The 21,565-nt window shown below is 34.4% G+C and overlaps 4 protein-coding genes across 5 annotated transcripts; 1 reads left to right on the forward strand and 3 right to left on the reverse strand.

Annotated features, from left to right (window-relative positions):
• Positions 1 to 882: 882 nt before the first annotated feature.
• On the forward strand, positions 883 to 11,368 carry LOC8284637 (protein ENHANCED DISEASE RESISTANCE 2). The gene is made up of 22 exons (XM_002519809.4): positions 883 to 1,464; positions 1,555 to 1,629; positions 2,339 to 2,392; positions 2,793 to 2,858; positions 3,248 to 3,351; positions 3,649 to 3,716; positions 3,799 to 3,915; positions 4,080 to 4,120; positions 4,209 to 4,309; positions 5,137 to 5,232; positions 6,896 to 6,960; positions 7,036 to 7,107; positions 7,196 to 7,351; positions 8,125 to 8,360; positions 8,453 to 8,498; positions 8,578 to 8,732; positions 8,825 to 8,926; positions 9,457 to 9,501; positions 9,581 to 9,721; positions 9,999 to 10,094; positions 10,173 to 10,274; positions 10,535 to 11,368. The coding sequence occupies exons 1-22, from the start codon at positions 1,327 to 1,329 to the stop codon at positions 10,640 to 10,642; spliced, it is 2,184 nt and encodes a 727-aa protein (XP_002519855.1). The 5' UTR covers positions 883 to 1,326; the 3' UTR covers positions 10,643 to 11,368.
• Positions 11,369 to 11,515: 147 nt separating this feature from the next.
• On the reverse strand, positions 11,516 to 13,179 carry LOC8284635 (scopoletin glucosyltransferase). Its single transcript, XM_002519807.4, has one exon. The coding sequence runs from the start codon at positions 13,026 to 13,028 to the stop codon at positions 11,592 to 11,594; it is 1,437 nt and encodes a 478-aa protein (XP_002519853.1). The 5' UTR covers positions 13,029 to 13,179; the 3' UTR covers positions 11,516 to 11,591.
• A 194-nt stretch (positions 13,180 to 13,373) lies between these two features.
• Positions 13,374 to 16,780, reverse strand: LOC8284634 (protein LPA3). 2 transcript variants are annotated; one of them, XM_048375169.1, is made up of 9 exons: positions 16,620 to 16,780; positions 16,384 to 16,539; positions 16,098 to 16,145; positions 15,975 to 16,014; positions 15,791 to 15,891; positions 14,303 to 14,495; positions 14,130 to 14,228; positions 13,750 to 13,841; positions 13,374 to 13,617 (listed from the first exon to the last, which is right to left on the reverse strand). In XM_048375169.1, exons 1-8 carry the CDS (start codon positions 16,692 to 16,694, stop codon positions 13,777 to 13,779), a joined length of 777 nt encoding a protein of 258 aa, XP_048231126.1. In that variant the 5' UTR covers positions 16,695 to 16,780; the 3' UTR covers positions 13,374 to 13,617; positions 13,750 to 13,776. The 2 variants fall into 2 exon arrangements, with proteins under 2 accessions (XP_048231126.1, XP_002519852.1); XM_002519806.4 differs by having other exon boundaries at positions 13,750 to 13,867; positions 16,620 to 16,779.
• Positions 16,781 to 17,414: 634 nt separating this feature from the next.
• On the reverse strand, positions 17,415 to 19,738 carry LOC8284633 (bifunctional pinoresinol-lariciresinol reductase). Its single transcript, XM_002519805.4, has 3 exons — positions 19,299 to 19,738; positions 17,816 to 18,260; positions 17,415 to 17,723 (listed from the first exon to the last, which is right to left on the reverse strand). The coding sequence occupies exons 1-3, from the start codon at positions 19,629 to 19,631 to the stop codon at positions 17,560 to 17,562; spliced, it is 942 nt and encodes a 313-aa protein (XP_002519851.1). The 5' UTR covers positions 19,632 to 19,738; the 3' UTR covers positions 17,415 to 17,559.
• Positions 19,739 to 21,565: the final 1,827 nt, after the last annotated feature.

Genomic DNA, 21,565 nt, shown 5'->3' on the forward strand with positions numbered 1-21,565 from the left:
ATTAGCTTGTTGTGACACTTTTATATAAGTGCATTACAAAAGTTATTGCTCTGAGATAGCAGAGAGTTTTGCCTAAGATATAATAATAGATTTGGGTATCACAAAGAGCTGTTTTTGTTTTGCAAAGGGTATCTTAATTCAGTTAAAGCAAAGTATTTTGGATAAATTTTTACCATCTTTCTGGGCTGCAAGTGGGTGCAGTGACAGAGCTGCATCTATTCTAGCGATGTGTCGGAGCAAGTTAGAAGGTTTTATTTTACTTGAGAAATAAGTTTCTCCGAAGCTAAGCTTCACTATCTCTGTGTCCCCCTCATCTCAGGTAAACTTTGAGCAGAAAAGAGTGTAAACCTCCGGTGGACAGAATTATAGGTAGAATATCTAACTGGACTCAAGTTTCTTGTAGGTCACAGTTGCTCTATGGTATTTCTAGAATTGCAATGCGAGGTCCATTAGATGCTACTACTTTTTGGATGCATGATGACATCATATTCAAGCTAACTACAAAGTGAATATTGATTGTGAAGATCAGATTAAGTGGGAAGCTTAATCAATCCGGTACGCTCTCTAGAATGTCTGCTTTGTAAAAAATTCAGCATCTCTTCAATCATAAATTTGAAAAAAGTTAAAAGGATTTTCTTTAAAAACACTAACAAAAAGAAAAGAAAAATTAAAAGCCCTTCTCAGGCTCTTAATAAAAAATCGTGGGTCCAATCAAAAAAATAATAATATATAGTGGGCCAATATCTAATTCAGATTCCGGCCCATAAAGTAAGTAAACGCAGGCTATTTCAAAAAAATTTAAAAGGGTCACGGCGCTAATATATACAAATATAAAACCGAAACCATCAATCAAGACTGGCCACGTGTCAAATTTGGTGTTGTTTATGTTTACGTGGGATCTTCTCATCCGTCTGTGAGAATCAGTTATTCCAAATCCCACCGTCTGTTAATTAAGCGCTGACAATTCCTCATTTAATACGTCGACGTATAGTTGGTCATCTTCTCCGATCCCGGAGCACCCCCTTCACCCACCCATCGCCCTGAGTGACAGCTAAATCCAACACACTCCTTAGAATTAGATTGGTTAATTAAAAGTCCGAATTAGCGTGTTCGGAATCATGAATAAAGCGGTGGAAATAGAAAGACTAGATTGAGAATTAAATGTACTTGGTGGAAGAAATGAGAATTGAAATACTCGCTTATTGAATTATGGCGATGAAGGGCGATCAGGTGACTTAGGTCATAATAGAATTGATCTCGCAGGAAGCAAAGATAGTCATCTGAGCTTCCGTTTGTGCGAGATAACTGTGCGTGTTAAAAGAAAAAATGTCAAAGGTGGTTTACGAGGGATGGATGGTGAGGTATGGGAGAAGGAAGATCGGGAGATCCTTTATACACATGAGGTATTTTGTGCTTGAATCCAGGCTTCTTGCTTACTACAAGAGGAAACCCCAAGATAATCAGGTCTTTAATTCTCTGTTTTATTAGTACTACTATTATTATTAAAATTTTTCTTCTTTTTTAGTCTTTCTCAATTTCAGCACTGTTAATTAGGTTCCTATCAAGACCATGCTGATTGATGGGAATTGTAGAGTAGAGGATCGTGGCTTGAAGACTCATCATGGGCATGTCAGTTCCCTCTCTTTATTTATTTGTTTATTTCGGTTGCTCCATGTTACCACTTCTTTGTTAGAGACTTGGGTAGTCAAAGGAGTTTTACAAGATCTGAAACTTATTATGAGACTGCCCATTTATTAGCTATTGATGTTTCTTGGAAGAAATCTGTGGCAACTTAGATACCGTTTTTCTAAATGTTAAAAACATATATTACTGATTATTTGAAGTCATCTATTCCTTCTTGTTTACTAATCTTAGTATTACTTAATGTTGCACTTCTCACTTCTTGTCATTGATTCGACTATCACTGCATTTTGTCCACTGGAGACATTAGCTTATTCCTGTGAGATTCTTGTCTGTGGATATGGATGACTCGATATTGATGAATTGTTGTTTAATACAAGTGAAACACAAATTATCAAAATTATCACATTTCTGGTAATCATAATCCTTAATAGAAATGCAAGCCAGGAGGTTGCTGATTGGTTTGCCTCATGCTTGAGTTAATTCTGGGAAGAACATATTGGAGCTGTCCATCTTGTGGCCTTGCCTCTTCCTCTCTCTTTCTACTCTTTTCACCCTTTCTCTGATGTGTACTTTGTGATATTCTTGTAATAATTGCATCCTGGTAACCCATGACATTATTTACCCGACGAAGGGATGCTATAGTGTTGTCATGGGGAATTTCTGTTAACTTATGTGTTGTTTTTTCTTCTTACAGATGGTTTATGTTTTATCTGTTTACAACAAGAAAGAAAAGTATCATAGAATCACGGTCAGTAGTTTTTGCCTTTCATGTAGAATGAAGTTACTCTCTCTCTCTCTCTCTCTCTCTATATATATATATATATATATATCCTCTCTCCTTTTGCTGTATTTCTGCAAATGTGTTTGTTTGTAGAGAATTCCAGTCAACTAGAAGTATCTATTCATTAATGTTATCTTTATGCTTATTTTAATATCTTTCTTTCAGTTCTTAGTAATTACACTTGTAGAAGGCTTTCTCTTATTCTTATTGTGGTGATGGAACTTCTGTTGTACATCCTTAATATATAGAGAATAGCAGAAATCTTATTACAGCAGCTTGTATTTCTGCTCGTAATTGGCCACTGATGTTTGTTGCATCTGCATGTTTTGGATAAAAATAATCTTTTTGAGCTACTTTCTGGTTTTAGATGGCAGCATTTAACATCCAGGAAGCACTAATATGGAAGGAAAAGATTGAGTTTGTAATTGATCAGGTTTGTTTTCTTCAAACTGACATGACATGCCTTGCATCTGCCTACTTCTAATATTATTTATTTTTTTCATCTAGCTTTTAGTATAATTCCTTGTTGATAGTGTGTTGAAGGATTTTTAAACTGTTTTCCCATGATTGCCGCACTCTTTTTTCTTTTTCCTTCTTTGGGAGGAACTCTTCTCTTCCCTTTGGCACTCTATTTCTTTCTATCTGTTAATATACTTTTCTTTTCCTTTTCTTTCTAAAAAAGTAAAAAAGAAAAGTAGATGCAGCATATGACCTAATGAATTTCTTAGTGTCCTATCTGTTCTTCCATTTAGTAGGTGACTGAGTGGTCTAGTGTTGCCTGGTAAAGTGCATATAGGACTCACTGCGTGCTAATATGTGCAGCATCAGGAGTCACAAGTTGTAAATGGTAACAAATATATTTCGTTTGAGTATAAATCTGGGATGGATAATGGCAGGACTGCTTCCTCATCAGACCATGAAAGTCAGTGAGTGTCTATTCGACTTTATCTCTTTGCTTTATTGACGTCATAGGCAGATACAACTAAATATGTTCTATATAGCCTTGCAAAATTTTATTGAATTTCTTTTCTCGCGCTGTTGAATTCTTAATTATATTTTAGGCTAGACAACTTATACTTATTGCATTGTCTTACAATCGCTGGTTGTTTTCGTTAATTATTCGAGCTATTATTGGAGCTGGGTTAGTCGATTATATCAAAGTGCTGCTGAAATCTCAGATGAAAATTTCATATGATCTTTCTTAATTTCTAAATGCTTTTCAGGTTCAGTGCACAGGAGGATGAAGATGATGCTAATCCAAATTTATTACGCAGAACTACCATTGGAAATGGTTTGTAGTGAAATTGTCTCATTGATTGAAGTTTTAATCAATGCAATCTGTTGCCAGGTCTCATTATCTTCTCATCTGGCAGGTCCTCCTGATTCAGTATTGGACTGGACACGAGAAGTTGACTCAGAATTGTCAACTCAGAATGCTAACAATCAAGCATTTTCTAGAAAGCATTGGCGTCTCCTACAGTGCCAAAATGGTGATTTTCCATCACTTACTGTAACATTTAGCACTTAACTACATGGATAATACTTGAGGATGGAACTAGTTTAAGGGGAAAGTACATTATTTGTTTACTTTACTGTGGCTAATACCAATCACAATAACATGAATATTATTTCTTCTTTTGTCTGTATGTGGCAGGACTCCGCATTTTTGAAGAGCTTGTTGAAGTTGATTACCTTGTATGGAACTATTTATTTTTTGGATTTATAGATTTTGCCAGTCATTAGCAACCAACAGTCTGCATCATTTATTGTCTTGTCACTTCAGCCAAGGAGCTGTAGCAGAGCAATGAAGGCTGTAGGGGTTGTTGAGGCTACATGTGAAGAAATATTTGAGCTTGTTATGAGCATGGATGGAACACGATTTGAGTAGGTGTTTTCCTTTTTCAAATGAAGATTTAATGGCATAATTGCTTTTAGAAGTACTGTCATATGCAATATATATTTCTGTTTGTGCTGGCTTTTATGCATCTGTCAACATTTCTCGCTTGCATTCTTAATGATGTTTGCTTTTGAGCTGGTCTGATCACAGTATCTCAATGCCCTTGCTTATTGCTGAAACAGATATTTACTCTACATAGGATCTCAGTTTTTTTCCTCTTATTTAGCATATTTTGGTGGAGATTGCGATGCAAGGGTCAAGTATTACCACACTTATGTCCTCTGGCATTTTTCCATTCCCAATGATAGGATTTAAAACTATTATGTTTTACATAACTTAATTGGACTTGGTGCAGTTATTTTTAAGTGCATCAGAATATATATATATATATATATATATATATATTTAAATAGGACCTTTCTCTGGTATGCAGAGAAAGAGGAGATTGTCATCGCAGCAGTCAAGTATTACCACACCCAGGTCTTCTGGGCATAAATCTATTATCTTTTTAATAATTAAATTGGACTTGGTGCAGTTATTTTCATGTGCATCAGGATATATATAATTTGAGAAGGGCCTTTCTCTGGTATGCAGAGAAAGAGGAAAGAGACTTCTTCAAAATGCACCTCGTATGCTTTAGCAATGTGTTTTGTTATGGTTTTGAATTTCAACATCTTAAGAATATTTAACACATGGTTAAGAATATTTAATTTCTCCAATAAATATCATTTCTCTGATTTTCTATTTTTTATGCTTTTTCCTTAATGTATATGCTTATGGAATTAGTTTCATTTAATTTTCATGCATTGTGCAGGTGGGATTGCAGTTTCCAATATGGTAGTTTAGTTGAAGAGGTAGATGGCCATACGGCAATACTCTATCATAGACTTCAGCTAGACTGGTTTCCAGCGTAATACTCTCACTTATAAAACATCTTTTTTCCTATAGTTTATTTGATGCCCATTCTGGAAGTTTTCAACTAATGTATGATTTACATTTTATCTCATGCCATTCCCATATCCATCTCAAATTTACTGCATTGTGTTCTAAAGAATTGTGTGATAGGTATTATCACAATATGAGATGCTTTAATCTGGTAACCTGGATATAGATGCAGGTTGTGTGAATAGTATGTTGTGAGTAGTGATATGCCAAGTTATAAAAGATAATGTTACAGAAAATATAAGATCAAGATAAGAGATTTAAACTAAGAAAAGAAGTAATAAGTTTACAAAGGAACATTTGCATATATAGGAAAGTGTTACCTTTTTATTGTAGTTTACTTTCATTCTATATAAACTAAGTTCAATATCCCAATAGTACTAAAGATAAGTGTGAATTTTTAGGAATTTAAATAAATAATCTTTTATCTTCAGTAAATAGCATCAGGCAAAGAAACATGAACTCAATTCCAACATTGTATGCAAACAGAACAAGCTGGACTTTATGCAACTATGAGATAGTTCATAATTGTAATTGACGAATGACAAGTTCGGTTGTAATGGTAGTTGTTATTTATTTCCTTGTTCTTGAGAATGTAGCTTAAGGAATAGGTCAAGAATGTTATCTGAGACGTAGGGGAGAAGCATAGGCCTTTCCATTCCAGTCCCTAACAGACTTTTTTTTTCTTTCTTTCAGTCATCCTCTCATGGATTTTGCATCTCTAGTTCAAATGTGTTGATTCTTTTGAGTTGGAATTAAATAGAGAGATCATGTGGCTGAGAGGGGGAGAGAAGGAACCCATAAATTTTAGATTCACAGGGTATTCAAAATCCATTTTGATATATCCAAGTATACAAATTATCTTTATTTGATTTCTTTTTCCAATTTTTGTGAATATTCTTTTCTCATGTAATTTGTCAAAATATATAATCTGTAACGTAAGTGATGTACAACATATGTTCTCACACCAATAACAATTTAATTAAATGCAAAATTAAGACATTAAAATTTCTAAACCTGTATTACTTAGGACTTTAACATAATACTAAATAAAATAGGAAAACCTAACATAAAAGGATGAAATTTTCCTAACTGTAATAATAATTGCTAACCAGTGTTGAACTTGGAACTTCCCGAACAAGAATTTTTAAGAAAATCCTGAATATCAAATTTAAAGATCAAATCCCTAAATGTAGTCTTCCTTGACTGCCTTAGCAAGTGTTTACTTTATAATTTGCAGCCATTAAGGAAAACTAAGAGAAAAAATTTATGAACAGATTTTCAAAATATATCTAAATTTCAAATTGTGTATTACTTTTTCTTTCATTGGAAGGTATATTGTCATGAACTGAATTTTAAAAAAGAAATGAGAACGACTTACCACAGTGATAGCATATATACATAACGATTTAGCTAATATTGATTTAGTTATGTGTTTGTTTTAATGGATATTCAACTTCTATTCATTCCATGTAGCACACTCCTTCCAGATAACTTCAACAAGAAGCTCCATTGTCTTTGCAGAAATCATTAGCTTCCCTAATAGTTTCTCTTGTTCCCTTATTGATATTATTGTTATTGTTGTTGTTAGGATTTTTTATTCCCGATACCCATTTGTCAATTGGTTGCAGGTTTATATGGCCCCGTGACCTTTGCTATGTGAGGTATTGGCGGCGAAATGACGACGGCAGTTATGGTAAACAGTTTTGCAAACATATCTTGTTTGGTTTTCACTTGTTACTAGCTTCAGAAGTTTCTTGCTGTTGTGCAGTTGTCCTATTTCGTTCCAGAGAGCATGAAAACTGTGGTCCACAACCAGGTTGTGTTCGGGCTCATGTTGAGAGTAGGTTTCATTGACCTCTTTGCTTTTCGTCTAGAATTATAAGATGTGCTTTAGATTCTCAGTTTTCGCTGTATTCTGATTACTCAAGGTGGAGGATTCAACATAGCCCCTCTAAAACCTCGGAACGGGAGACCTAGAACGCAGGTACAGCATCTTATGCAGATTGATCTTAAAGGATGGGGTGTTGGTTATGTTTCATCATTTCAGCAACATTGTCTTCTTCAGATGTTAAATAGTGTTGCTGGTAAGTCTTTTTTTTTTTTTTTTTGTAAGAATGTTTCTAAAATCTGTCATTGCTGTTGTCATACTTTATGGCTCATGGACACCCTATTTTTTCATGCTCAAATTCTGTCTTACTTATTGTTAGGAAGGTCAGTTCAGGAGTGGGGTTAGAGTTTGAGATCTTGTATGCCTATGTTTCAGTGTTCAGTAAGCTCTTCTATTGTTGCCTTCAAAGAATTACTTTGACATAGATGAATTTTGAAGTCCCTTCTCACTTCTGCTTACCAAATATGAAAATATCGCTTGGGCAGCTATGCCTGGTTTGCATTGGTGGTGGAGCTCTTCACAATGTGATTTTTTCACTTGTTATATATATGCTGGTTTTGTATTATCTAAATTATTGGTGTAGAGAGTGACATTCTAAGAAATATGTTATTAATGATGGAAGATGCTTCATATTAGGTGGCTAGGTGCATTTCACCTAAGACCTTTTGCACGCATCTTCATCCGAGGCAGCATATGATAATATATATATTTTTATTCTTCTTTATGTGTTCCTCATCAATGTGATGTTCATGGGTTTTATTGATTTGCAATAAAGGTTCTTTTTAAATCTAAATTGAACTGTGGAGACCAAAAGAACAATCAGCTGAGTGGGCTGGTCAACTTATAGCAATTCTTTCTTTGTTCTATTAATTGGATGTATCTGGGCAATTCAAATCCTTACATACTTTGCTATATTTGAATGTACTATGTTTCTTGTTTATTTTATCTTTCTGTTTCTTTTTATGACAGGACTGCGTGAATGGTTCTCCCAAACAGATGAAAGAGGTGCTCCTCCTAGAATCCCGGTCATGGTTAATATGGCATCTGCTTCTGCTTCTACAAAGAAGAATTTTAAGCTGCAAGAATCTTCTGTTCATCCTGCTCCTTCTCTTGACCAAATAAATGCTGCCAGCAGAAACTCCACTATCATGGATGAATACTCTGATGAGGATGAAGAATATCAAATAGCTGAGGAAGAACAAGAGGTTTATTCACATTTGTGCTTTTTGAATCTGAATATTTTAATTTCTAAACATGGATTTCATTCATCGTTGGTTGTTTTAATTCTATTTTGCAGGCATATCAAACCAAGAAAGAGAATGAGAATGATATGAGGAGAACAGGTGGATATATATCTTCCCATTATGTTCCTAGTTTATGGGATTGGCCTAGTCATGCAATCACAATCTTTTCACTATGCAGCCTTGGAAGAAGAACCAGTTGAACCAATTGACTTATCTTGTTTCTCGGGTAATTTACGCCGTGACGACCGTGATAAAGCCCGTGACTGCTGGCGAATTTCTGATGGGAACAACTTTCGAGTTCGTAGCAAGCATTTTTGTTATGACAAATCAAAGGTTCTCTGACTCTTTTCTTCCTGTTTCTTTAAGCATGCACATCTTGGATCTTTGAGCTTTTTAGACTTAATATGGAATATATATATATGAAGATCCCAGCTGGAAAACATTTAATGGATCTTGTCGCTGTTGATTGGTTCAAAGACACAAAAAGAATGGACCATGTTGCCAGACGTCAAGGTTGTGCAGCACAAGTAAGAAACTTTGTTATTGCCCACTTTCTCTTTATGGCGGCTGGTTATAACTCAATCTGCAATGGGGCAGAAATCAATCCTACTTGTAGACAGCTGTTATTTATCTATAGACACTCAAATCAGAACCCAAAGTAGTCTTATTTTGGAGTGTATTTGTGCACTTTCATTTGGTTGATTGACAGCATATATTAAAAGCCTTGTGCATTGGATGTCCCCATTCTTTTTTCTCTGCAAGATAATTGATTTTATTTTAATTCAAGGAATCACCATAAATAATTTATAACTGTAAAAATATGGTAGTATTGAGTAGGACTATACGAATTTGAGGCTACTTGTTTAATAACATATTATTATTGAGTTAAACATGGTGTTATGGTGGATCCAGAACTTTATATAGGATCTTTTGATGTAATTCAGTATATCAAGTAATCTTTCAGAAAGTCCACAATTTGGTCAACCGTGATTGGAATGATTAATTTGTTCGTTGAATATTTGTGGCTTTATGTGGGCCTTGTTTATAATTGCTGTAGGTCGCTTCGGAGAAAGGGCTTTTCTCTGTGGTTTTCAATCTGCAAGTAAGTTTCTTTCATTTAAGCAGCATGGATTTCAATTGCATTTGGAAGTTGGAGAAATTAAGTTTTATACTCTTTGCAGGTACCTGGCTCAACACATTACAGTATGGTATTTTACTTTGTAACGAAGGAATTAATACCTGGGTCCCTCTTGCAACGGTTTGTTGATGGTGATGATGAATTCCGTAATAGCAGGTTTAAGCTTATTCCGTCAGTTCCAAAGGTATTAGTTTTGGTCTATTTATGTTTGGAATTTTTTTGTCAGGTTGTCAATATTTCTGATGGAGCTAACAGATTTTTTATGGTGGATTTCATTGATAACCTTTTAGGAGCTAACCCCTAATTGCCAGATGCATTCAAGATTTGTGTTCTGTGTTTTTACTTACAAATAAATAGATAAATGGACTCCATGCGGGCTGATATTTTTCAGTAGTTTTTATACCTTTATTCAAGCATAGTGCCATATTGACTAAGTTCCTCTTTTTTGTGTAATCATGCAGGGCTCATGGATTGTGCGACAGAGTGTTGGAAGCACTCCTTGCTTACTGGGAAAAGCAGTTGATTGCAATTATATACGTGGTCCCAAGTACTTGGAAGTAAATACTTCTGCATCTCTTTGAGACCTGGTATTGCCCAATTAAATTAATATGGTTTAACATGGTTTCTATCTGTAGGTTGATGTTGATATTGGCTCTTCAACTGTTGCTAACGGAGTCCTGGGTCTTGTAATTGGTGTAATCACTACGTTGGTGGTTGACATGGCTTTCCTTGTACAGGTATTGCTTATTTTGGTCAATAAGATACGAGTTCTAATTTTTAGGAGATGATATTTGATATGGGAAGACTAGCCACTCAAATTATTGGAATCACTTTCACGGTATTGAGAAAGCTATGGGGTTCAATGTGGACCAAGCCATGTGCTAATGTTGGTTGTACCAACTGTGATAGTAGTCAGAGTCTAAACTAGATTAATATGACTCATCAAATGTTGTGATTTTTCCTCCTGCCCTCCAAATTTTCTTCTCCTTTCTCTCAGGCAAATACTACAGAAGAATTGCCAGAGCGGTTGATTGGTGCGGTTCGTGTTTCTCACATAGAGCTGTCATCAGCTATAGTTCCAAAATTGGACCAAGATCCGTCATGACTAACAGAAGCTTCTTATCTCCACTGATTTTACATAATCATTTGTTTAGTTCTGAATGTATTTCATTCAGATATTCATTGCTTGTATCAAATCGTAGAATGGCATCCCCATGGAATTTTTGCATAAAATTTAGTTGATGGAGAATTGTGGTTCTTTCTGCATTGGGAATCCAAGTGCTGCTTCTAGTAGTAGAAATAGAATACTAGGTCTTATGGTATACGAGTTAGGGGAACCCATTTCCCTACTTGAAGGGAAAGACAGGGAGGGAAATTGGGGTGGTAAGGGGAGGGAAAGAATAGTAAAAAGCAAAGGAAAGATAAGTGAGAAGCTTTACACATTTGGGAAAAATTTGATTGATCAGAAGTATTATCAAAGACTGTATGTAGATGGAGGAGCAATGGATAAATATACGGCCATGGGTTATACATATAAATATATTACATGAATAAATCTGCCATTTCTATGAACGCGTGGAGTTTACTTGTATCCCCACTGAGCTCATGCAATTTGCTTCTAGTGATTCACCAGGTCCCTAGTCTGTTTGTTTTCTTAAATCTTCTTTTTGTCTTGAGATGCTTTTGTTTTAGTTAATTGGTTGTAATGTTTTTGAATTGTTGTTCTCTACGCTTAATGTTGGAGGCTTTTTCAGCTTGCAAGGTGGAATCATGTTTGTTCTATTCTGAACAAAATACTGCCGTGTATTAATGTGATAAGATTTGCAGTGTACATTCTTTCTGTTCTTTTTCAATGATATCCAGTAAACCACTACTCCCTCCCAAATTTACGCAACAACATACCATATGGATCGTCACACAGAATTATTCGTTTTCTTTTTCAAAAAAGGGCAAGAAAAAAAATAAGAATTATTATTCGTAGGATTCATAATCTCATCATCATGTTTATTGAAATAGATAATAGTATTACAGACGAGTTTTGTACATTATTATTATTAAGCTAACCTTTGATTAATAAAATCCTTAAAAGCACCCAAGGCGAGCAAAGAAGAAGCAGGAAAGCCATGAACAAACTTGGAGCGAATGATATCAGCTCTTCGCTTGACCTCATCATCTCCCATTAGCCTGTGAATACCCTGAATCACATTATCATCTGTTATCATCTTGGACATATCATCACTTACCATATAACCCATCTTCAGATAACTCACTACTAGCTTAGCATCATAGTACTGATCGCCTCTAATTGGCCATGCCAGAAATGGGACCCCACGTCCTATTGCTTCCACTGTTGAATTCCATCCACAGTGTGATAAAAAACCACCCGTTGATGGATGGCTCAGTATCAGCAACTGTGGTGCCCATCCGCGTATTATCAAGCCCCTTTCCCCAACCTTTTTATCTAACCCATGTGGAAAGTAACCTTCTTCTGCTTTTACAGTACCAGGTGGACCCGGTCTACCAGAACCGGGTTGGATGACCCAAATAAAAGGTCCTGTCCATGCTTCTATTGCGGCTGCCAAATGTGGATACTCCTCCATTGTTGGACCCAATTCACTGCCGAACGAAATGTATATAACCGATCTTTCCGCTTTTGAGTCTAGCCAATCCATGACTTGATCTTCCGTCACGGTAGACCCTCGGTTGGACCGGATTTCACGGTCATGAAGAATTGAACCGGCTGATTCCCAGTACTTTTGGGGCAACAGCGGGCCGATTCCCCAAACCGGTTTTCGGATTTCATTAGCGACGTATTCTATGAAGGGACGCTCAAGATCATCACAGGTGTTGATTATCAATGCTATGGAATCCTCTGTATCATCTACCCATGGTGGTCTTTCCCCAGGATTTGGCGGACCGAATTTTTTTGATCCGCCGACACCGCCACCACCCTGAGGTCCACCATGAGGCCGGCGCTTAATATCAGAGACAGTAAGAGCCATCTGTTCGGGTAGACCGGGAATTAAACGGAGTTCCCCAGGTTTGAGATCAATGGGGTGGGCTTTCCAAGTGGCATATTCCATGGCAGTGGAGCAAGCACCAGAAGTGAAAAAGCCAACGGTTGCAACTTGAAATTTCTTGAAGACTTGAGAGGTCCAACCCATGACGAGAAGGACATCAACTATGGCACAAACGGGTAGGCTTTGGGTTCGGGAAGAGAGGAGAGATTCCAGCCCAAGAGACAATTGGATTTGGTCGTTGTGCATTTTATGGAATGGGTGAGAAAAGGACTGTGGTGGAGATTGTATCTGTGCAACTTCAATAAGAGGATTTTCATGGCGCAAAGAGGCAGGTATGGAAGAGGAGAGATCAGAAAAAATGACGAGAACGATTTTGAAATTAAGAGAAGCTGCCAAGTGCTTGCATAGCTCTAGACAAGGGAGGAGATGGCCTTGCCCAAATGCTGGAACCACAAATATCTCTCTTGACATTTGTTAGTTATGATTTTGCGTGTTTTGGGTTGTGGGTAAAACAAGCTTAGAAAAAAGTGGAGTGTAAAAGACAGATATTACAAGCGAGTAATATAGAGAGAGAGGATGGGGAAGAAGGAGAAGAAGAGAGGGTTTGACTGTTTGTTGTGGGAGGAAGAGGATGTGGTGTTGGTGAGGTTAGCTGTAAAAATTGTTTGTCTGTATCCAATACTATTTGGATTGGATTGGATTGGTTGAGCATGGAATGACACTTGGCTTTCTTTCTTCATTTCGGATCCACTTATTCATAAAGGAATCAATAATTTAAGTAACGAGTATTCTTATAAGCTGCATTGCAGGAGAGTATGATTTAATGCACTAGCTCACTTTATTTGAGAACTCCTTTTTGAAATTGGGGCAATACTACAAATACTAAACATGGTAACGAATAAAGAAGATTTAGTTCCGGAGCAGCTAATTACCAAATTCTCAAGCTGATGGCAGAATATCAAGGGCAACTTCCTTCAGTGATGGCATGGATTCCTGCTGATGCAAACAAATGCTTTCTTTCTTTACTTTTCTTAAAACTTTCCATGGGCCCGGATAGCACCTAGTGCAGAAAATAAGGCATCGTGAAAAAAAAAAGAAAAAGATTTTAGTTTTGGAAAGGATAAAATAACTGAGAACTGATAGATTGATGACTCAGTCAAGCACAAATTCAAAGAATAATTAGCTAGCAGACCTGAAAAGAGTTCCTCCCTTGCGTCCTTTAAAATTGTGAATGTAATACACAGTTTCCATCACTGGGAAGAGCGTCTTCAAAAGAGAGGCCAGCTTAGGATAGAAAAAGGATGGATAATCTTTCTTCCTTCAAGGACAACAATCCATTTTTTGGAAAAACCAAAACAAAATAGGGTCAAGTCTATCATTCAAGTTGCAATTGAAAAATCATTGGAACTTCTTCTACTAGAAGAAAATGGGTTAAGATTTTCCTATCCAAAATTTAATATTAAACTTTTAGATAGTGATGAAAAAGCATGGGACAAATCTGCTGGACAGTGAATAGATTAAAATAGAATTTAAATGATAAAAATTAAACAAGCTAACACAGCTGAAGGATACAGCCAGATCGTATACGATCAAGTTCACCATTGAATATAATCATTTTTCTTGTTGTGTTCACAACAGCTTCGTTGTAAAGTTCTTCCACCACAAGCATTTCTGGATTGCAAATGAATAGCATAAATGTAAATGCAGCAGAGATTAAGTCCTCAAAATGGCATGTTTGAAGCTACCATTGACATTAAAGTAAGGATAGGCGACCAGGAATAGTTCATCTTCTGGCTTCACACGATCTGTCATTTTGATTTTCTCAACAAAACCAAAGTCCTCGAAAAATGATGGCTTTGTCAAATAATCCAACTTAAGAGAAGATCCTCCAAAGGCTGATTCCCTTGCAAATTTAACTTCGTTTGCCTCTGGGAAAAACTGGAACAATTTGGTTTGCAGATTCCATTAAATTCTTAAAATGCTGTAAAAGAGAATGGAAAAAGTATATGCATGGTTGAACCTCCGGAAAAAAAAAAATTAATTAAAAGATGCAGCAAAAAAGGAAAAAGAAAAGAAAAGAAAGCAACATCCTGAAAGATGGCAACCATGAGTAGATGATGCAGATATCGAGTAAGGTAAAACATTCCATGTCGGACCAAAAGTGATGATTTACAAAATTATTTAGAGTTTCAGACCAACCTTGGCAAACATGCATGTTTAGATGAAACTATCCAAACTCTTAATTGAGAACAGATCATGACTGCTTACTACCATATTCTAAATCATATCAAGTGTCGCAAACACCATGAACTGACCAGATTAGATAAGACTCACAAGTGCATTACACTCCAACAGCAGCATGAACAGATACTTAAAATCTTTATTTATGATGTTTAAATTTGCTAAGAGAGAGATACACAGAATGACTAATAATTATTCAATAGATAGAATGTATTTTTCAGTGAAATATCTCTAGATAAACTCTTCAACTTCTGTACTCCAGTTGTCATGAGTAAACACTGCTAAAGGCTTCTCTTGGTTCTATATGAAACAATTAAGAAATGCCATTAGTTTTTCTTCTCTTTTTTTTTTTTTTTAATTTTCATTTGAGGCAAGGAATAGGATCGGCCTCAATTTGGGCATTTGTAGCAGGAGCTACTGGCACTAAATCCAACCTTGAACACTTCACACATGCTATTCTTGATTTATATTGGAAGTGCTCAACCTTTTGCACCAGCACATCAACCTATGTATACTGAACAGAGTTGTGCCAACTCAATTGCACCTCTCTCCACTCAAAATTGCTCATGCGACATTATGTATTTAACTGTCAAGCAATCACCCAATCATCAAGATGAAAATTTAAATTTGAACTGCAGCTAACAGATTTAGTGTCATCTTTATTAGAAGAAGAAAAGTAAAATTTCATGATAATAAGAAAATGATCAGTAGGACAATCATTTAACGCAAGCATTAATATAACAGTTTAACTTCTACAAATAAGAAATTAAGGTGTAGGAACAAAACAAAATCACACCCTTAGATCCTCTTTTTCCTTATTATTTCCCCAAAACAGTTCTATGAATGTGCATCGTGAACAGCAGCAACAAGAGGATACATGATTGCTCCATCTTATGTTTGGTAAAGATCCAGAAGAAACTTCTATCCAAACGGTACAGCGAATTACTGGAATAATGGGTAACCAAAAAATATTATCTAAGATATTTACTTACAACTCGGGTTCGTGCAGCTTTCTCAGGACTTACAAAGCGATCGCAAAATTGACGTATTAACTGCATGCTTTCAGTCATTTCTATACCCCCTTCACCATCACCTGATAAGAGGCACTAGATTGAGAGTAAAATTAAAACTAAAATGATATAATAAGAGAAGAAATAAAAAGGAAGCAAAGCGAACCTGGTACAGATTCAAGTCCAGCTGTTGGGAATTCAATCTCCTATAACAGGCATATTAAGAGATTGCAGATAATTAGCGACCCTGCTGTTGAGAATAACTAAACTGGAGAATACTAATACCAACCATCAGTTGTTTACCGTCCTTCAGAGCCAAATCAGTTGCTTTCTTGGCCTGTTTGTTAGCAGTCACATAAGTCTAAAGTTAGAAACTTTTCAACTGGAATAGCACCAACCCTACTAGAAATAAAATGCAACAAATCCGAGAAACAAAGATTGCGAAATCAAAATTAGTTTGTAACAAACAACAGGCCCTTCATCAAATTAAAAGCTTCAAATAAGTCACATCTTGATTCAATTTAAACCAATTGCACAGAGAAAAAGGGTTCTGTTCTGAGAGACGAATGCTTTACCTGTACAAGAAGTTCTTCATAATCACGGGGGAGTGGGACGTCAGACTCAACTGATGAGGAACTCCCATTTCTTGAAACTCTCAATGCACTACTCATTCTCCCAATATGATGATTATCATTCTTTATCCATAACCTCTCAATATCAAACCGGACAGCCTACAACAGATAAAATACAGACGTATCTTTCATAATAAAAGGTTAGAAGTTTTCATACTCTAGAATAAGATATACGTTACCTTTGTATTTGCGAGCGAAGAGACCGATGAGAATGGAACAGAGGACGCAAGCGTGCTGCTGTTGGATAACGCCATTTTTCAACCACAAGGCATAAGTGTAGCATTTTCCACTTGCTTTAGACTTGGCATCACACTAGTAGACACAGTTGCTCGATGTTTACAGTAGTAGACATAATTTTTTTTTTTCGATGTATTTATTAATTTTAAATAATAAAATTATATTAATAATCAAATATTAAAATAAAATAATCATATATAAATATCAATTTCCTATTAATTGTGTCAATCACATGCCTGCTTCTGCATGCATCCACATATATTGATTCTCTAATAATTAATATATTTAATGAATTAAATATTTATTAACTTGTTAAATTTATAAATATTAAAAATTTAAATAATTACTAAACATAATATATTACATAAATTTAAAACAAATAAATTATTATATAATAATGACTTTATATTTTAATTAAATTTATATTGTAGTTTTTAACTAAATAAGTAATTATAAAAAAATACATAAATACTCTAAACAAAATTTATTCATTATTGAATAACCTTTAAATTTAACAGAATCATTTATTTTGTTTTTAATATTTTATATATCAATAATAATATAAACCATCTTCTCTTGCTCATAGATAATCAATAATATTGATATTATTAAAATTTATAAATATTAAATAATAGAATTATTAATTCTCTTATTTCATTCTCAAGAAATTATTAATTTATTATGATGGAAAAACTATAAAAGCCAAAAGAAAAAAAAAGAAAAAAAAAAAAGGAAAGAGAGGGCAATAATGTAAATTTTATTGGATAAGGGGATAGAGGTGTCTCTTCCCTCCTAGTTTCACGACTGTAGAGAGAGAATTCAGAATTTATATTAAAACAAAACACACATCCATCATCTTTATGAATTCGATAAACTTCTGAGTTATAAATATCGGGTCAAATATTCTTCCACGGTGGTGTACTTGACTTCTGGATAAAGCCCAGTAGCTTCTTCTCCTTCTTCACCTATCTCAAAATTTGCAAGACATCCCTCGTAACAGACATGATAATAATGTGTCAACCCAACTTGCTCGGCGTAGTCTTGCCCTGTTAATCATTCCAATTTCCAGGCTTGTTAGGATAATACAATGACTTTTGAAGAGATAGAATTCATTATCAATTTATTAGTTGAGTGTCACCTTTGATGGATTCAAGAAACACATCCTTGGGGATTGTGGACTTGTGCAACTCTTTCCCAATGAGTCTCTCCCACGTCTCCACGACTTCTCTTTGAGACAGTATGTTTTCGGAAGGCCTAATGTACAATGTCTTGTTCAGAGTACGAGGATCGTCAATGGTCTTCAAAGTGTAAATGGCTATATCGTCTTCTTCAACATAAATGGCCTTCTGATTGGCATCTCCAAGTAAAGTGACGTGATCCTCTGAAGGAATGATATGGCCCGGCTGACACAGGCCGCCAAGGAAGTATCCGGCGAAGCAGTTTGCAGAAACGTAGGTGTGTGGAATCTCAGCTTCTTCTATTGCTCTTCTTATCACCATTTTATCATCGAACGTTACTCTTCCAGGTTCCATTGCATTCTCCATTCTTGCTGGGTCGGTTCCAAATTCTGACGGCAAAAACCTCTGTTGTATTTTTGTTTGTTAATTACTGAGAAACCTCTTTTCAGAAATATCCTAAAATATCAGTTTTATTGTATAAAAATCTTTATTTTTTAAAAAATTCTGCTTTTTTAATTTATTTATTTTTTGTTTTGCTTTGATTGTTTTCTAATTTTCTTTTATTGCTTTTTTAAAAAACAATCAATACCGTAATTAAAAAAAAGAATTGCACCGTAATTTTTATAAAAAAAATAAAAAATATAAATATTTTTAATATTATTTCTTAATTATTTACTAGTTGCTTATATTTAAGATAGGACTAGTTATATCAATAATTAGTTCTTTTCAAATAAAAAAAATATTTTATTTCGATTTAATTATAAAAATTTCAATCGTGTGTTGAGAAATTAATAAAAATAAAATTTTTCACCAATCGAAAATGAATCTAATATATATAAATAGTGAAATTGAATATAAAATTCAATTATTGCAGATATAATTATCCCTCAAATTGATCAAATAATATCGATGACAATGAATCAAGAGAAAAAAAGAAAAGTGGAATCAGATAATGGAAGATTAAAAGATGATATTGCTGCAGCATGTAATCTTCTCCCTCTCCTTTCTTTTCATTTAATTTATTTGTTAAGAAATGTAACAGTAAATAAGTAATTTAAAGCATATAAATGGACTATACAAACCAAACGTCCAATTGAAAATTGATGCAAAGTCTTTTTATTTTCTTGATGAAGAAATGGCTTTGGTACCTACTTTCACTGTTTCTTAAAAGTTGGCTTCTTATTTAAAATAAATATTCTTCATTATAAATACGTAATTCTAATTAAACTCTGTCAAGAAAAATAATTAATTATAAGGAGACACTCACTTGTAATTCGTTTCTACTTTTTTTCAGCTGTTGGTTTTAGAAATCATGCAATTCAAAGTTTCCCAACAAAAGAAAATATACCATAAGAAATGGACACCGCTTCTGCATGTTAGCCAGCCGTAAGTAAATATTCCTACATTGTGAATGATTTTTGAATCACTTTATGGAAAATATACCTTAACATTTCCAGCTTCTTTAATAGCTTGAACAAGCTTGAGCTGAAGGAGGATCTGGTGGCTCCTAATATGAACACCAGAAATAGCACAAATGACAACATCAACTAACTTCACAGCATCCACAAGGCTCTTATGGTCATCAAAAGAACCCTGCACAAGGTGGCATCCTTTCTTCTTGAACGACAGTAGCATTTGGACTTTGTCAATATCAACACCAATCTCTGCTCTATGAAATACGTATGTTTCATGACCCAGGCTTAAACTTGCCTTCACCAACCTCTTTCCGAGGTACCCAGTTCCCCCTACTATCAGCACCTTGCTCTTCTTCTCCATTATCTGGATCTCTTTCCTACGTGCCTGGATGGAATGGAAGCTACTTATCTGCCATGGGATTACTTTTATATATATATGGTACTTGATGTTGCTTTAATTTGTAGTCTATAACTTTGGGTTTAAACAAGTTTTGCTTTCCTTCTATGCTTCTCTTAGGGTTTTTTATTGCTGTCGTCCCCTAAACCAAGGAGCAAGGTTGACGTACGTGACTTTAGCTTCGGAGATAAACTTGCATATTCTCAATTTGCTTCCCTTGAAAAATAAGGTTTATAGTTTAAACTCAAAATTAGCTTTGTCTAAATTCAAAAACCTATCTTATCTTTAAATTCTACCCCGTAACTCGATTCTTGACCAATATTCGATTCTTCAGCTCAAGGATCAGGGATTATTTGGATAATTATTGGTAACTATTGGAACGTAAATTTCAAAGGTACAAAGGGGAGTTATAGTAATTTCTCAAGTATTTACACATTGTAAGGAAGTGGAAAAGAGTTGGTAAAAATTAAATGAAGGTATGGGAGAAAATAGAATTGTTATGAACATCAGGATATACAAGCCCAAATACTGAAAGACTCTTTAAAGTCCACTCCCAACCCCCATAAAACCCACAAATCAACTTCGATTTATTACCGTATGTTTAATTGAAATTCATTAAAAAATTTGATCCGATGAAAAGACAATAAAAAAAATAAAATTATAAAATATATTTTAATATTATAAATTATATTGACAAACTAATATAAAATTCATTTAATCTACTTTGTTAGAATTTAGTTTAGTTATAATCAATTTCTTAGAATTCATAGATTTTATAAAATTCAACCAACACAATATAAGGATCTATTTAATAATTAATCATTATCATATATATTTCCACGGTTAAGTCAATTCTTTCAATCATTAGGTGAACATTTAAATTTTATTTAATTATTTGTTTCTATACAATAAAATCCTCACCTTTAAATTAATATTTACGTTTAGTGCTTGCAAAATCTATAACTTCCAATTTACAGCTTTTAATTTTTTAGCTTGCAAAAACTTTCGCTTTCAACCTATAATTATTAGTTTCCAATAATACCTTTTCTAGCTGATTTTAACTCTTTAACTCATTAATATTGTTTTTTAACTTATTTTATTATTCAAGCTTAACTTTTTGCTTATTATTTAGCTTAGCAATTGAGTTGGCAAAACTGAATCAGCTTAATTAAGAGTCAAAGTAATCTAGATATTTTTATACTCGTACAAATTTTAAAATTTAAAGTTAAAAACATTATACATTCTATAATCGAATCGAATCACGTTCATTAACTTTACAAAGATAATTTATCTCTAGCATGATGGGTGTATGAATAGTAACGAGAAAGCTAAAAATTACATCACATACTTTTTTAAAAAAAGGGGAAAAAGTAACAAATCAATTAGAGTGAATAAGATATGAAGGCTGTAATCACAAAGCAAAGTTTTACAGTGCTATAGAAATGGGTTTCATTGAGGCACATATGGAATTGGTTTTAGCAATAATTTGGCCGACAGACAAAATATAGTGAGGGAAAAAATGAAGAAGCAAATAAGTCAATTTTTATTTGAAAGTATTTATATAAAATTAAAAAGATGATCAGAAAGTGTTTTTTAATTAAATAGACATGAGAAACTTATTGATTTTATTAAAAAGTTAAAAGAAAATATGAAGAGAATACATTTTCTTTTAACTTTTAGTAATTTGACTTCTTAGCAGCCTCTGCATAGAAAAACAAATTAGAAAACGTAATCCGACGTTAATAAATAGGGGCTGGTCAAAAGAGGGGAAAAAAGATAGAAAGAAGTTTGAGATTTTGATAAAAGGACAAATTTCAATTAGCAAAGAGCTTTAAAAATGGGAACGGGACGGTTTGATTTCCTCTTGATACGACCGGATTCATTTAATATGAGAGGAT

This window comes from Ricinus communis, chromosome 5, assembly GCF_019578655.1.
Source record: "Ricinus communis isolate WT05 ecotype wild-type chromosome 5, ASM1957865v1, whole genome shotgun sequence".
NCBI lineage: Eukaryota > Viridiplantae > Streptophyta > Magnoliopsida > Malpighiales > Euphorbiaceae > Ricinus > Ricinus communis.

Bases quoted from the DNA above. Each gene is read 5' to 3' on its own strand.
- LOC8284637 (XM_002519809.4), top strand. From the start codon at position 1,327: ATGTCAAAGGTGGTTTACGAGGGATGGATGGTGAGGTATGGGAGAAGG. The intron at 8,733-8,824 runs GTTCTCTGACTC...ATATATATGAAG, and splicing joins TTTGTTATGACAAATCAAAG to ATCCCAGCTGGAAAACATTT. The intron at 10,275-10,534 runs GTATTGCTTATT...CCTTTCTCTCAG, and splicing joins ACATGGCTTTCCTTGTACAG to GCAAATACTACAGAAGAATT.
- LOC8284635 (XM_002519807.4), bottom strand. From the start codon at position 13,028: ATGTCAAGAGAGATATTTGTGGTTCCAGCATTTGGGCAAGGCCATCTC.
- LOC8284634 (XM_002519806.4), bottom strand. From the start codon at position 16,694: ATGGCGTTATCCAACAGCAGCACGCTTGCGTCCTCTGTTCCATTCTCA. The intron at 16,015-16,097 runs GTTGGTATTAGT...TGCCTGTTATAG, and splicing joins AGGACGGTAAACAACTGATG to GAGATTGAATTCCCAACAGC. The intron at 13,618-13,749 runs GTCTGCTAGCTA...TTTCTGCACTAG, and splicing joins AAGGGAGGAACTCTTTTCAG to GTGCTATCCGGGCCCATGGA.
- LOC8284633 (XM_002519805.4), bottom strand. From the start codon at position 19,631: ATGGAGAAGAAGAGCAAGGTGCTGATAGTAGGGGGAACTGGGTACCTC. The intron at 18,261-19,298 runs GTATATTTTCCA...AAAATACAACAG, and splicing joins AAGAAGCTGGAAATGTTAAG to AGGTTTTTGCCGTCAGAATT. The intron at 17,724-17,815 runs GTGACACTCAAC...AATGATTAACAG, and splicing joins GTTTCTTGAATCCATCAAAG to GGCAAGACTACGCCGAGCAA.